This window comes from Apaloderma vittatum, unplaced genomic scaffold, assembly GCF_000703405.1.
Source record: "Apaloderma vittatum isolate BGI_N311 unplaced genomic scaffold, ASM70340v1 scaffold7156, whole genome shotgun sequence".
Lineage (NCBI taxonomy): Eukaryota > Metazoa > Chordata > Aves > Trogoniformes > Trogonidae > Apaloderma > Apaloderma vittatum.
This window is the reverse complement of record NW_009721172.1, coordinates 13913-30878: the sequence shown is the minus strand read 5'-3', so window position 1 is coordinate 30878 and position 16966 is coordinate 13913. Positions and strand designations below refer to the sequence as shown.

The 16966-nt window shown below is 36.8% G+C and overlaps 1 protein-coding gene across 1 annotated transcript in view; it reads right to left on the bottom strand.

The window, feature by feature from the left end:
• The window catches only part of INSC (inscuteable homolog (Drosophila)), a 46557-nt gene extending 31142 nt beyond the window's left edge, over positions 1 to 15415 (bottom strand). Inside the window, exons 1-5 of the mRNA XM_009871272.1 lie at positions 14912 to 15415; positions 14285 to 14337; positions 12632 to 12755; positions 10537 to 10650; positions 4754 to 4879 (exon numbers count right to left, since the gene is read on the bottom strand). Coding sequence (XP_009869574.1) covers positions 4754 to 4879; positions 10537 to 10650; positions 12632 to 12755; positions 14285 to 14337; positions 14912 to 15415 — 921 coding nt within the window. The remainder of the gene's footprint in view (positions 1 to 4753; positions 4880 to 10536; positions 10651 to 12631; positions 12756 to 14284; positions 14338 to 14911) is intronic.
• Between the last annotated feature and the right edge of the window lie 1551 nt (positions 15416 to 16966).

Below are 16966 nucleotides of genomic sequence, written 5' to 3'. Positions count from 1 at the left end.
TTCCTGCTTATTATGTTCGTAAGGTCACAAGGGTGATTTCAAAGCCTGGCTACAAACAGCCATGAAAGATGAGCCAGAACAATGTTCTCAGGTGGAAAAAAAAGTGCCTTATGCAAACCAGAAGAGTCGCATCTCCAGCCAAGGGGATGTAAAAGGAACACATCACTTGAACTCTTTCCATCTAACTCATCTCACACGCTCCTCGCACACAAACCAGTGTGTTGTGGTTTTAAGATTGCAGAAAGCTTCCAGTCTCTTCCCAGCCATGAAGTTTTCGTATTTTTTCATATAAACAAGCACTACTTAGGGAAAAAACAAGAAAGATATTCCCCTTCATAAAAGCATTGAGAATGTGTTTGTCAGCATGACCCATGAAAAACTTGGAAAGGATTATAACTTTATGTGCTAGCTGATTTTGTGGAACAGAGATAAGTGAAGGGCTCCCTAACAACTTATCACCTTCTAATGACTTCCAAAAGTCCTGTATTTTGCTGTTAATACTCAGCCTTACCCTGTCTCACTCAGGAGACAGAATTACATGAAACTTGATTTCCCATGAATTAAAACTAAATTTTTAAAACTATGGGGTTTTTGAAAATATTTTTCCTTTAAAATAAATGCTTTATCTTTCAAGCCCTTTAATTCTAATAATTTTAGAATAAAATAGCCATATAATTTTTATAATGTTACAGGCCCATCTGATCCCTTTCTCTGAAACTAACTGGGTGCAAAACGATTGAAATAAGTGAAAAGAAGAGATATTTTTTTAACACAAAGTTCTTCTCTGAGGAGTGAGAAGGTCTAACAGGCTGAGGCAGACCTGTGAACTTCCTGAGACATTCTCACTGCTGGAAGTCTTGTGGATAAGCCATTACTTGCCATAATAGAAATCAACATTTCACCGCTGCTCAGAAATCTGCACACTACTGGTCTTAAAAGAAGCAACCTGCAGACCTGCTTTTAAATATGGGTGCCCCCATGGGTGTCTCCTTCCTAATTACTGGCAATCTCACAAGCCTTTTCTAGGAGACCTTTACTAAGTGTTTTGCTTCTCCTGGTATTTTGCATTTGGAATATTCAACCATGAAGACAGACATTCTCACATCTGTCTGTCTCACCCCACAGATAGGTGAAGCACAGCGCCTTTAACAGCTGGGATTCGGGACAACACATATACTGCATCTGAAACAAAGTTACTGCCTGGTTTGGACTGAGGTTAGTGTTTGGAACTGAAAGTTCAAAGTGGTTAGAGCTGAATGAAGTTATAAGCTCTCACACCCCAAAAAGCTATGAATAAATTGTAATTGCAGGTTCTGTAATAAACGTTTTATTTAATTCCCACAAAAAGCTTGTTTTTCATATATATCATTGACAGACTGCATCCCCATCATGAAGAAATTATTATTGTGTATAAGCTCGTGGTTGTTCTTAAAAATCAGACTGAGTTTGCAGTGAGCAACAGATTTTAGGTCACTCACACTTAAGATGACCTTGTAAAATTCATAGTTATTCAATCACAAAAATAGTACACTTTGTATTTGCCTCCCTCCTCTGCAAATTATTTTTCCGTGGATAAGTAATTTGATATGATGTGCTTTAAATGAAGGATTCAAAGCAATTTATAATCTATGCCTAGGCAATTTCGCTTAAAGCACAGTGATAAAAGCTGTGTCATTTGTTAAAAAGGTTTTATTAATGAAAGTAATAACTGTTGTCACCAGTATCTCTGGAATATCTTCTCTTAATGAGTTTATTCCAGGTGTCCTGCTTTCTGGAGTAGTTTAAATGGTGTAAGTAAACACACACTGCACAGCGTTACAATTTAGGCAGCTGCCTGAATGACTATTTGTGTAAATCATTACGTTTTTGTAGCAGTTGAGCCTTGATCTATGCCCCAGCTGAGTTACAGGTTTTTAACGTAATATTGTTTCACTTGCACAGTAAAAATTGCAGTAATTTGCACTGTTTGCTACTTATTTTCAATCTAACTCTGCAGTTCTTTTATTACAGCATGTTTCCCTCAGTGAAAAAGTAATAATGACTTTTTCAAACACACTGGTAGGAGAGTAATGAAGATACATATTTAAAGATGTGTGACTGGGAAGAACAAGAATTATTTTTTGAAATAACTGAGGAAAATATTTTTGCATATAATAATCAATTTTCCACGTCTTTGGAAATGAGTGCTCAATTGTTACTTTCCTTCATTAGTAAACGAGGACAGTATTTCCACATTGCAACCAAAAAACTCACTCAAGACAAATGGTTTAAACCTAGTACATCATCATTCACATTAAATTTGCACGAATTATAAAGAAAGCCTAGTATTCAGGTATCATAAAACCAAGAAAAATGTTAAAATACTCTCTGCTTGGATTGTTTCCTGTGAACTGCTGACTCCCTTGCTTACTTTCTAAATAACCATCTACCTTAACACTGATGTTCTTGTTACTTTCTTGTGTTGCTACTGAATTGGAAAGATCAAAGAGCATAGGATAAATAAACAATATTCCTAAGGTCTTCAGTAATTAAGCACTGCAATTACTGCAGAAAACATTCCACACACTTTTAGTTCACCTCCCAGACAAATGTTCCATTAGAAATCATAGCTCTTGCTGGTTTTTTTTAAGTGGTCTTGTAAACACTTTAATAATTGTGAAATCTAATCGAAAAATAGAGTGGGGTGGGGTGTGTTTTGGCTGTATGTATTTTTTTAGGTTTTTTTGATCTTGAATTACTCGAATTGTTTAGATGCCAAGTTTTATTTTTTGAATGAAGATTCGTTCATTAAAAATCAAATTCAAATTGTACTGATGTTTTTAGTGCACTAGGTGGCATAATGATATTCACATTAGAGCAAATCAAATGATTTACCACCACCTAGGTACTTAGCTGGATAACAGAAGCTTCCCTTTCTGCCAGATTAGAAGTCTTGTGGTAATTTCTGTTGCCAATATAGTTAACCCTCTTTTTTGTTCTTTGCAAAAGTACTTCAAACTTTGGACAAAAAAAAATTTTATTTAAAGAATACAATATAAAAAAAACGGAGCACTGTTCACATCAGAATACCAGTCATTTGATCCACTGACTTGTCATTGATTCCCCATGGTCAGAATATTTTGTTGTTTCTAAATACATGTAAAAGAAAGGTGAAAAGCAAGTACAAAGAGTAGAAGAACTTTCTTATTTACTGTCCTTCCTCAGAGCTGTAAACTGGCAAACCTGAGCTGTCAGCAGCTGACGGATTATTTACAGATGACATAGCGTTGTATTGGCCTATATTGTTTCATGTCCATTAGCACCTGGAGGCACAATAACCTCCTTTAAGAGAAAATTTCTGTATTTCTCTTGATGTATGAAATATCCCATTCTCTCCCACCAGAAACACAGCCATATACTGGACATAACATACGGACCCTCGGCAACACAGTTTTAGGCAAAGACGTTGACAAAGTAATAACCAAATACTCCTGTCATAAACCTGTTTGTTCAGTCAGACGAGTAGGATTAGTATCCAGCCCCTCATGTTGCAGACTTAAGTTTTGCCAAGGTGTGATTTAAAAATTCAAGGCCAAGGTGAAAAATGAGCTACTGAAATCAGTCGTAGATATTTCTGTTAAAAATCCTTTAAAGCCTACCCCAGTCCTGATCATGATAAAGTTTTTATCACATTTTACTTGTGACCAACATTAAAGTAGATCAAAGACACAGCGGCTTGAGAGTTAGCACTTTTTCTGTTTCATCAGCTTTGATAAAGCTGACATTAAATGCATGTTGACACTGCCAGGAATTGCACCAGGTGAGTTAAATCAATCTTTTCTAACTCTATTAATTCTACTATTAGAGTGGACATAATGAAAGATCCTTTTAGACTGATTCTGGTGTCAGTCTGAAGCAGTATCATGTCAAAAAAAAAATTTAAGTAATCTTCATTTACTGTAAGCTCAGAGACTTGCTTTTTGCTGCAGATGTTCTGTCATGGTTTGCTTGAATTCTGGGCAGTAAATTACAAGATATGTCAATGTAAAATGGCAGCGAAATCATTTATCATTAACTTGAGAAGGCCATTATTCAGCTGTGGAAGATGACTGTTTTATGAAATACAAAGGATGAGATCATGATTTAGTGATCAGAAGTGTTCATTTTCCAAAACAGCAGTATGTAGTGAGAGTGAGAAAAGAGTGGAGCCTAAGCAGTTGCTAGGATTTTATCTGGATGATGTTTTGATGTTTGCCACCCCAGTTAAAATTGGCTTTCATAAGACTTGCTTCTGAGTAGCAGACATGTGTTTCTATTGGCCAGCTGCTGTATCTGACCCAGTTCTTTCTGTGCAATTACAACTCTCACAAGGTACTGCAGAACCACAGGCAGGTGCCCCACTTGAGTGTCAGGAAAGGATTTAAAGAGGTTTAAAGCTTTCTGTCTTTTAAGAGTCTGAAATAGTGGAGTTTCTAAGCAAACACTTCAAAAGGTCCAGAAACTATAATTTCCCTATTTATTTGTTTGACGTAGTCACTAACATGTTTACCTGTTTTATGAAAATTATCCCCACTTGGAAAGCTTATTTTTGCAAGTAACTGCATAGGATCACATTATTGCTGGAACTAATTTTGTGAGGACTGAAGATGTGTTCGGCACAGAAAAAGTGAGCACAGTATCAAATACCACCAAGTTATCAATTCCTGGAAGAGATTAAAGTCAGGACTTCTATATCGTTTCTGATGCAGTCAGTAAAGAATGCTGAAGTGCCTACCTTTTCCAGCTGGTGCATCCCCTCCTCGACACAGCAAATGGAGGCCAATGTTCTCAGTGTCTGGGGAAAAAGGCACCTGAAACAATCCTGGCGACAGATCTTAAAGAGAGCAACTACACCTCCTTCCTGTAGGGGAAAAGTAAAACTCAGAAAAGCAGCACTGAATGTTTCCCTGGCATTTAACTGAGGTCAGAATGGGAGGCAGATTCCTTTAGTAATTTATCCAAATTAGCTATCATCACACCACCAACAAAGAAGACGTTAAGCTCACACCGAGAACTCAAGTTGATTAATGCTTATACAGTAAGTGATGAAAAAGTAATATAGCCTCGGTAGGAGGTGTGCTTAAGAGATTGACTTTTACCAATTACAAGCACAATTTAAATTAAACTTGACATCAAAAATTACAAAGAATTATCAACAAGCAGCAATTGGAGTGACATATAACTGGTAGCTCAACCATATGCTAGTAGTTTAAAACAGATTTTTGATAGCATATGTTTCCCATTCCTCTACATTTCTGGGCCCTGTACATTATTTACTCGACGCTAAAATTTGAAAAAGAAGGTCATATGGTTGATGAGATACTGAAAATAAGGTGGAAATAGGTGTGAAGTTCTATACAGATACAATCTATATCTTCACCCTCTAATACATAAGATTTGCATTCCTACACTTTTCTTTAAATATGGCAATAATTACAAATAATTGAGTGTACATAGATCCTTACAGTAGCTGCCCTTAAACATTTCCAACACAGTTTGTAAATATGTATGTTAACAAAGTTTACACCACAAATGCAAATATATAAATTTAATAAATATAAAATCAATATATTCACTTCATGGTCCAATTGTCCACTTCAAAATGTTATGCCATCAGGTAGACTACAGATGCCTTATATTATGTAAGAGCAGACATAAAATGAACAGGGAAGCATCGAAAATTTTAATGACAGATGAAAGATCTCAGCCTAAATCATTGCAGTAATAGATTAAAAAGTAAAGATTGCAGTAATAAATTAAAAATAGCTGGAAACATAGACCAAGAATAACATACATCCTTCTTTTAAAGTCAGCTTCTGTAGCCTCTGTATAAAAATATTTTTCAGATTCACAGAAATAATCTTTTATCCTCAACCTTTTGTGGTATTTGAAAGCTGAACAGGTGTAATGATATAAAGCCTTGGGACTACAATTCAGACTTCACTCATTTTCAGAATTCTACATTTTTGTACCATTTCTGCTGGAATAGACTAGAGAATAATAGAGCAAGAAAAGCTGCCTGTTCAGTCTAACAAAAATCTATAGCAATTTATCAGAAAATTAGAATTAGACAAAATCAACACCTGAATATATTTTCAAGATAGAAGTTTTATATTATGTCTTTGCACATGTACATGTAATTTTTGTGAGACCAATGAAGACAATAGGGTCACTGAGGTTTCCTAAGAGTAAAATTTATGTCCAGAATTGTAAGAAGTGCCCATATGTCTATAGGAGTTATTTTATATCTAGTACTGCTATATATAGCCTACTGCAGAAAGACATTTCTGAGCTTCTAAAGTAAAAAAGAGGCAGTACACTAACAAAAAAAAAAGGTTTCAGTCATAAAAAGTAAGTTTCAGTCATGGTTTTCCTTCCACAAAAGGATGTTGTTATTTCACCTAAGCAGTAACTGGATTATCTATGAAAGTTATAGAAAAAAAAAACCCCCAAACTGTAATGCAGTGTTGTCCCCAAACCTAAGATAACTGCTTAATTTACTTATTCATTTATCAGTCTGAAAGTCCCAACAGTTCAGCAGAATCAAAGGTGACATGATCCTCTGCTTAGTCATAATTAGCAGAAGTTGATGGACAACACTAGTAAAGCCCAAGTGATGTTGGCACATTCGCTTCACGCTTGTATGACAAATGGGTGCCCTACTTCTGTCTCTGATGGGCAGGAAATGATTTATGACTGCACTTGTCAGGAGAAGATCTCAACTGTTTATTTTGTGCCCTGTGTGACATTATCAAGCTGTAAAATTCCAATCACGAGTAAGGAACCTAGAAAGCTGAAAGTGAAATACAGAAACACTGAGCCTGATTCTACAGCTTGTCAAAATCCACTCGGCTCACTGGGATCTCTGCATTCCTCAGGATTTGTTCACCTTTTTCAAGATTAGTCCCCTAAATCTTTTGCAATGTTGACAAAACTATTCCATTTGACAGGGATACACAAATTGGTCAAATGGGTAAACAGTACCATTCAGGCAAAGAAACATAACAGCCCTGAAATTTGCTTGCTCTGGAGATTAACTTGCATCTTTCCAAAAGTTCCCAATATGTCTAAGCATGCTTTCATTTGTCCTTTAGAGATTTTTTGCCATTTCCAGTTTATGACCAAATAATACATGAAATGCTGCTCTTGCTGTAATTCAAGTTTCGTCTGGAATGGGCTTCACATACTCTGTGAAGCAGTATCTTAAATTGAAGAGAACTTACTGCACTGCTTGATAACCTACTTCTCTCCTGTGTTGGAATAACAGGAACTCAGTTTCATGGAGACATACCGGAGATGTTGTTCAGAAGGGCTTGTATTGTGAAATACAGTCACAAACAGTATGTGAAGGAGGTCATGAGTATAAAAAGCCCCACTGTGCATAGTGAGTTGAGTGAATAAAGAGGGGAGAGGAAAGGCATACAAACCTAAGGTGCAATATTTTGTAGTTTCAGTCTAAAACGACTTAAAGTGCAGTAAATTCTCATCAAGCTTCTCCTCATGATGGAGGTTAACATTTGTAATCAGCTTGAAAGTTGATCTCCAAAGAAACGTATGTAGTAAACACTTGCTAAAATAGGAACTGACGTAAAAAAAGGTAGGGCTAAACTGTATTAGAAGCTTCATGGAGGAAATGATCTGCTGCACATCCATAGGGAACTCAAATAGTTCAGCGTTCTCTGAAGAAGAGTGTGATAAACAGATATGGCTATCTTCATTATCTTCATTTTTGCCTCTCCCTGGTTTAGGAGACTATTATTATAGCATCCAGTTCAACACAGTTGTTATTAGACTCTAGTTACCAACAGTGAAATGGATTTATTTACAAAGACTTTTTTTTTCTTTAACACTCTATGTCCCAACATTTATTTATTGTAACTCTGGAACTGATTTTTTACTGATTCTTCTGGTTTTTATGAAGTCAAATCAATTCAGAACCATTCTACTTCAGGTAATGATAATTTTTTACAATTGCACAAGTCCGCTCAAAATGCATAATTTCTGAGTTTAAGCTCTTTCTTTCCCAATTTTCTCTTTTTGGCTTTAAAAATCATATAAACACATGGAGCTTCCATTATGTTGCCACTAGTGCAGATGAACACTACATACTATGTAGTACATATGTTTTTTTCATTAGCTCAGAATTCAATTTTTGTTTTTTAACAACAATAATAATAATTAATAGTGGTAGTAGTAGCAAGAGCAAGATAAGAAATGAAGGGATTTTTTTTATTAACATCAGCAGCATTTAGTCTTTCTCCCTTCATTTCTTATCTTGCCCTTGCTACTACTCATTTGTGTTAGAGATCTGTGCCTTTATACTTCTGACATCTAGTGAGAATGACTAGCTGGCTGCCAGGGTGAGTCAGCAACGTGACTCTTTCACAGCAGATTACAGTTACATGCTGTAAAAAAAAAGTCTAAGGAAGCCTCCAGGTGGAATAAATTTACAGGTGATACTTCAGCATAAGGTGTTAGCATTTCAAAGACTTTTTTAATTTTTGTAAAATTTTGGAGGGGGAGGAGATGCAAGAAGGGAAAAGACTGAAACCCTTAAAATATACAGTGAGAAACCAGTTCCTATAATAACGTAGCTTTACAATATTACCATGGTTCTTTGCTTGCATGTCCAAGATCCTGGTGTGCTTTAGAGCAGTAATTTATAGTCTGGGACAAGAAAAAAAGGTAACAACAGTATTCCAGAAGATCACACATTGTCATGGAGAGTAAGACTTCAAGGTTACATGAACAAATCTGTTGACTTTTGCTTTCACTGTAAGCAAACATTCCATTTCTCCAGCTAGTTTTTACCAAAGATGATATGGCAACCCTCACGGAACTTCTCTATCTGTGGGAGGTTTTGAGATGCTGGCAAACCTGGAATCTATTCTCTCCCTTTTAACGAGTGGGCACAATTCCAGATTTCTTTCTTTTCTTCAAATCACCCTGCACTTTCACTGTCACAGCTAATTACTCAAGTGACTGAATTAATAATTCTGGTCCATTACAATTTCTCGGCCACCTTGCTCACTGAGGCAATACAGAGGGTGGCAGATGATGGCAAGTCAGGACAAACGTACTTCCCAGTGCAGAGAGGAAAGGCACGTACGGCACAGGGTGCTGTAATTTGGCAACCAAACACCAGTTCGGGTTCTTTGCTTAAGGGGGCATATTTCCTCACTTGTAAACTTGTGACACATCCGTATCTTAGCAATAAGTTAGTGATTTATGGAAGGTTAGACTTCACTTCTGATAATTAAACTGTTACAGAATTCACATAATGATTAAAAGCACAAGACCAATTTTCCTCAGTTCTACACTTCCTCAATACTCAAAATTTTAACATTGTTTTTGGATGCCACTGAGTGGAGCTCAAATACCAATTTAGAAAAAATTAGACTTCTCGGGCTTTTGCCAGGATCCACTCACTACATGTTTCTGAGTCTACCTAATTTGCAGCCTTCAGAACACAGCAGTACCTTTTGTGGTGAAAATATCCACCTAAAGGCAGATTAGAAGTAAAATGAGTTAAATGCTGCTGTCTAATCTCTGAGCAGGACAAGGGATTGGCACATCACTCCACAAAGCAAAGCTTGGGAAAGGAGGCTTTCTTTTTTTCTGCATACACTGTGGTTGTGATTATCCTACCCCTGACCTCACACAGTTCTCCGCCTTTCTCACTTTTCCAAGATCCAGGTGTCTTCAAAGGGATTGCCAGTATCCCTGATCTTGGCATAATTATTTGTTTATAGTAAAAGTTATTATCAACTACTCACTAAATGAGAACACACACTGCCAGAAGTAACTATATTGACGTTCCTCTGTAAAAAGAAGATAACAGATGTAAAATATTTCTTAAAATAGCATCTTAACATCTCTAACAAAATCTGTACACACAGCTGAAGAGGTCTTGCTGTTTCCCTGTGTGGTGAGCCACATGCATGTCCAATTGTGAAGTTTCTCTCTGCTTACATGGCTGGTACCTAAAAAGTACTGCCAGGACAGACATTTCAGGGCACATGATGAATGGAGTGTGATGCTGAATCCAATTGTGAAGTTTCTCTCTGCTTACATGGCTGGTACCTAAAAAGTACTGCCAGGACAGACATTTCAGCTCAAGATGCTGAAGGGAGTGGTCACACCTCAGGTGGCACAAAGAAACCTGTAGTCAAATCAATGCCCAGAAGCCTGTTGGAGCTTATCATGCTACTGCAGTTGCTTGCAAAGACATTGAGCTTCGTTAAAGATTTGGGTGGCAGCAGCCCTTTTAAAAAAAAAAAATCTCATGGGGAAATCGTGGTAGTAAACTTTTCAGAATAAGGCTTGCAAAAGCAGCAGCAGAAGAAAAAAAATATAGTTTCTCAGAATTAATTTTATTGTCCTTTTACCTATATTGTTTGTCTCCTGAAATAATTTCATATTGCACTGTACATTTCAAAACTCACAACTGCTACATGGTGTTAAGTAAAACAACTTGTATTACTGTCTTACTTTGGATTAAATCGCATATACTCTTACCTTAGCTATGATACGGCACAGGTGAGCACCTTCCTGGGTAAGCCTGAATAAACTACTAATCGCCGACTCAGTGATATATATACTATCGGACAATTCTATTTGCCTCAGCAGGTTCTGTGTAACATAAGATAAGCATAATTTACTTCCCGTGAAAAACATTAGTGTTATATTTAAAGATAAAATGGAGTAGAAAGTCTAGTTCATTTAATTCATATCACCTTCCTGCTCACCCCAAGAAAGGAAGTGAAACATAGGCAGGAGTCAGACTGACAAGGCTGTAACATGTTTATAATTACATTTAACAAGATGTAACTATGAACAGTGATATTTAAAAATAAATATTAGTAGAGTAAGAAAACAGGTATGTATGTGAGAACGTACAATAAATAGCTGAAAGCTATTCAGTAAATTGTTACCGGGTTTGGCCTGGGATTGAACCTAAATTTTCAGAAGGCAATTAACTGTCTTAGTGTGGAAGCTGTATTATGAGGTGATACAAGATTCCCACCTTAGTTACAAGGAATATTGCTATAAATCTTCCAACACCACTTTCTAAGGCTCTGAGCTCATTATTATTCTCCATCTACACAGAAAATATCATTGACCAATACAGCGCATATAGTTTATTTCTCCAATGTATGAAATAGGTTAAATATTTTATCTATATTTTTTATAAATAGTTATCTGCCTGTTTCATGTGTGCCATTGCAGCTTCACAGAGAAACACAGCTGTCAAAAGAATATAAAGCTTATTTAATTTGACTCTTTCTAAAAGTACACACCATCATTAGACAGATAATTAAGTATATTTGCTAGGAAGAAAAAGGTGAGCATTTTTATATTTAATACAACTTTCAAAGAATTGCAAGGAAATATCCCACATTTTACACTGTTATTTATACAAAATTCAATTATCTACCCTTTAAGAGGCTGTGTTCTCCCATCTTTTCCATTAGAAAAGTGTTCCATAAGAGATATAACATATCAATTCACATGTCAATGTGAACCTGTGCTGAATAAAGTCCTGATACGTGATTAGAAAAGAGAACTCCTGAGCACACAATCTAAGCTGGGAATTCTGGCCTCTCACACAGACACATAGTTTGCTGTAGAGCAGAAAACTACCTACAGAACGCTGTGTGGCAGAAGTGGGCATGCAGCCTGCCTGAGCAGCTCAGAAAACTCTTCTTAAAAATGCTTGTATTATTGACCTCTAGTCCAAGTCTTCAGCCACACAAATATACACAAGACAATGCGAAGTAATTAATCCTGCTCCTTTATAAGAAAAAGGAACAAGGATTTCAGGTGTATCAGTAGGTACTACAGTGCCCAAAGACAGAAATATTAGCAATGAAGAATTGCTCTTCAAATTAAAAAGAATAAACATCAAAACAACCACAATCTACTTGCTGTATTTGCAAATCCGCAAAATTATTTACACACTTCAACTCATATGTCACATTTCATGTAGTTCTCATAAATCCTAACCAAAGCACATTAGCAAGTAGCTTCTTAGTTTTCTGTAACTCTGCAAATGCATACTGGGGATTCTCACTGCTTAGTAATGATCTTTGAAAACTACAGAGGAGGTTTCTGAAACGGCCACAACTTTTTGCTATCTTAACATGTCAAGCAACATTAGAATTTAACCAATACAACGCATTAATTTCATTTTAGCACCACAGCATGTGCAATTTAACTATTTCCTCTTCCTTTTCAAGGATTCTAAAGAAAAGAAGTGTCTGTATGAAAGGAAGAGAAAATGTTTCCAGAAGTCTTGTTAACAAGACATTATCTAGAAATTGGATGTCTTGTACTGAAGGAGACACATCAGGAATAGTAACACAGTGAGCCATAAAATCATTTTGTTTAGGATTTGAGATTATTGGAAAATCTGAGAATACAAACACCTAAATCTCTTCAGAAAATATTTTAATTACTGATCATATGTGTGCTGAAAATTGAGAGCTGAAATTCTAAGCCCCCACTTAACAGATGCTGTCCCTCATGATTTGAAAATTTTGAAAGACATTTTTTTCTAAAAAAGGCCCCAAACACAAAACAACAAACTAAAAAATAACAACTACAAACTAACCTGTGCCTCATGTGTTAAAATAAGCTCTATCAACTGGCCAAAATACTGAGCAACAGTAGTAAGCGTTTCATTAATACAAGATTTCATGGTCTTCAGTATCTGTTCATCTTCAGTTTGTATGCACCTGAAAACGAAGAGAAAGGAAAGCAGTGAAGGAAAAAGGATGCATCAGATAACAAGTGTTTCATCAAGCTGATTGCGACAGGTGAGCTGTATTAATAATGGGAATTCAACTCTTCACAAGACAGTAGTGCACATTAATGAATTTTTGGGATAACAATTTGTTTCAGAGACTGTGGGCCAAACTTTGCTGCAGATGCTGTGTGTTTATACCACTGTAACTCTGCTATTTTCCACAGAGGAAACCCAGTCACTCTAGGATGTCTGCATTTCAACTGAAGCTTTGTATATCCATCCATCTTTCATGACCAAAGAAGAACTCTCAATAATTTTCATTTCTTTATCTTTTTGCCACAGATTAATGATAGCAGGATGAGGTTTCAAAAAGGATGTCCAGATGATAGTTCATTTAAATTTAAACAGCATACTCAAAAGTAAAATTTAGCCTTGTTTGCAGAAAGATTACACAGAGCAACTTTACAGTCAGTTTAACTATCCTGTAACCTTCAGATTGCAACTGAAGTCATGAGATAAAGATGGAAACTTTTCATTTCAAAACAAACATTTCATTCAAATGAAATAACTACCATTTCCTTACAGAAATGCATTCATTTGAATTGTCAAAACATATTCCACCCAGGCAGACCCCTGTAATGAAGGATGCAGTTCGGTTGATCCATGTCTCCACCTACACAGTAGGTCCGCTTTTCAGCTTTGCCCTTCTTCCACCCACCTATATCAACTTTTTGTCAAACACACGAGAAGAGAAAGGGATGATTCAGGGCAGACACTACGAGATCAGAGCTCTCTTTCAATCAGTGTGTCTCCTAGTAGACTATAAAAGTAAAGTCTGAGCTGTGTGAGTTTGGCAAAAAGCAGTAGTGCTCGAGATGTGTTCTTTCCTGATAATTAGATGGTGTCTTTTTCCCTGGTGATCTGCTGAGCAGAATGACTTGCACAGTGTTTAAAGTAAATTGAAGCAGGCCAATCGGACCATGCTGGAGGGAACAGGCCAACTTACATTAGGCAGGGCAAATATCATGAGAAAAATTATAAAGCCACAGCATTCCGGAGTGCAAGAAGCTGGGTAAACCTACAACTGCAATTTAAAGGAATGTGTAATCATTTCAGTTTGATTTACTGATACAGTAATACTAATATGTGCATTCAGGAACACTATGTATGACAGTCTCCCAACCTAAATTTTCACACCAGCTGAAGTTTTGGCTCCACAGAACTTAAATGATACCAGCTACAATGCTCCCTTCGAGCCAGACTTCCTCCCTTGGTGTCAAAAAGCCCTGAAAACCCCCCTCGCACAAGGCTTTGTGTCTACAGCAGCAGATACCACCTTTCATTAGGATGGAGTTTAGATAAAAGCAACTCACTTCACCTACCAGGGGCTGATGTTTAGAGCTGTGGGGGGCCTACTTTAAACATTTGAGGGTGTTAGCAGGTTTGTACTTCTTATGAGAAGTTTTTCAACATAATAAACCAGCAAAACAAGTATTTTGCTTAGAAAATTTAAATTACCTTTCTGTGAATGCTGTAAATTCTGAACACTTGTCTACTAAAAGTTTTTCAAACTGCAGGGAGAAGAAGAGAAAGTGGTTTTAAAGTAATATCGATACACACAGTTGCTTTTAAAAAATAAAAAAAATGCTTGTTTAGGATGACTAGGTGAAAACTCTAGAAACATATTATTTTATAGAGGCACCTTTCTTCTACTCTTCTGAATAAAATGAGTAGAGATAAAATGGGAACTTTAAATGGGCAGGTGTATTGACTTGCTTGAAGACAGGAAACCTCTTCAGAGGGAGCTGAACAGGCTTTTTTTAACAAAAAAGTACTATTTTCTACATCACGAATGCAAATGAACTCACAGATGGAGCATCTAGTTACTTTAGTCCAGTGGTCCTCAAAAACAAAACTTTTTTCAACATAATTTGTCGACATTATCAACTTTCAGTATCAGGCCTATGAGAAAATAGGATCCAAAATGAGTCAAAAATGTTCCCCTTTCTAAAAGGGATTAGAAAGTCTTAAACAATGAACCAGTATCAGTATGCAATAATTTCTTACAGATTGTTTAAATAAGTTTGAATTATAACAATAAAAAATTTATATAAGGCAATCATGACATCAAGTAAGGAATCCTACCTGGTGCATTTCTTCTGAAGAATTTCTGGTGAATGTATTATATTCATTTATCATTGAACGTACATGGCAGTTGACTCTTACTGTCATGCTGTGGACTCTCTGCCACCTATTCCTCTCCAGCTTTTGAGCAATCCTGGTCAACTCTGTGCTTATGATCCAAGCCCTTTTTAATAGCAGCTGCAAGTTATCACAAGTGCTGTATTGTGAGGAAAGGATAAGTTCATTTTGTTCATCCTTCTCAATGCTGATTGGCTTGGACTGGAGAATACACATACATTCACAGTCCGTCATCAACTTCAAATCTTCCATCCATCGCTGAACAGAATCCACCTGAATTAAGTGCATGCTAGAAGGCAGAGAAAGAGAAGGAAGAGTAAGATAAACCAGAACAACCTTAGAACAACCACCAGCAATACCATACACTTGCATCCACATATCAGCTTGCAACTGATTGACAAAAAGGCAACTAATTGAATTATTTGCCTGTAGTAAACACAGCGACATACTTAGCTTTCTATTCCAAACACAGGTTTCGGTTTGCTAATCACCTTCACACCATATTCCCTGTTATAAAATGATTTGCAAAACATAATAGAGATTCAAGTAAATAGAAGTTTAGACTACACTTTTTAGGGGAAATGTCTCTTGCACATCTTTGCACTACAGTAAATATGACACAAATCAGCGAGGCTGAAAATCTCCCTGATGAGCGTACCCTAACACAAGGGCAACAGGCCTGCAGTTTGTGCCCTTGCTGTCTCCAGCTGGTAAAATGTGGCACCTGAAAGAGCAGTTGTACTGGAGCTGTTCTGAGCTCACCTTTCTGAGTTCACCAGAGCCTTGAGGTAAAGTTGCCTACATTTTTATTTTTCCTTAGAGTGAAGTGTCCAGATCCTAAAAAAAACCTCTTAATCCTCCCCCTAGCCATACACACATACAGAGCCAGGTTTTATTAGATGTGACCAGCATTACTAGCATTATATCTAAAAGTATATAAAGATCAGCTATAGTACCCTAGGTGTGACAGCGCAAAAGTTTGCACAAGTGCATTCACCCTCACCTACTTTGTCTTTGCAGACAAGCTACGGTTTCTGCTTTAGTCCCGTTTAGCTCAGAGAATTCCTTTAGTGGCAGCAACCTGTTCCCTTTAACTCCGTGGAACTTAGTTCCCTCTCTCCACGGCCTGCCCGGTCCATTGCTGCCTCCTGCAGCCTCTCGCCCAGCCTGCACAAAACCCAGGCTCCACCTTGGGAGGACTGGACCTCTGGTTCCCTTTGCTGGAGGGAGCTGCCAGGGAAGGAGCATCACCTCCGCCAAGGAGTCCTACCTGACCCTTGCTTCCAAACCAAGGACAGGACAGACACTGTCTATCTCTAGAAATCACCTGTGCCAAACTTTTTTCAGATTTACCACTAGGTTCAGATTATTTCAGTTTACATTTCTGCTCCCCAATCCTCAGAAGAAAACAGATCTTCTAACATATACTATACATAAATATTTATTAAAAACATTTTTATATTAATAGTACGATCTTGGTAAGTATGTCTACACATATACATCTAAAGGACAGTTTCATAGAGCTAAGGGAAAAAAGACAATAGTAATTTTTAAAAAGAAATCCATAACATTTTCAAATTATTTAAGTTTTCCTTATCTTTACATGAGAGCTTAAAAGATTCTCAGTGGTGGTTGCATGAAATTACCATGGCTGCAACAGTAAAGATTGATTTATCAACATCTGTCCCCCATTAGGCCTATTATATTCCCCCTCAATGCAACATCATTCATTAGTAGTAAAGCAAAGCAGGAAGCTAAGAATTCAAAGAATCCCTACAAGTCTCCATGGCATAGAAAATTTTTATTTTCATATGTCTAAAACAGTTTCTGCAAATTTTATAAACATGAGAATGACCAACAAACACAATATTTGCATACACACTTCCAAAGCAGCAGTTTATTTTTCAGATTTCTGATCTACAAGGAATAGAATAATTTTTTTCTGACAGTTTTCATCAGCTGAAGACTCAGCTCAGATTTTTGGCAAGTCTTCTTAAT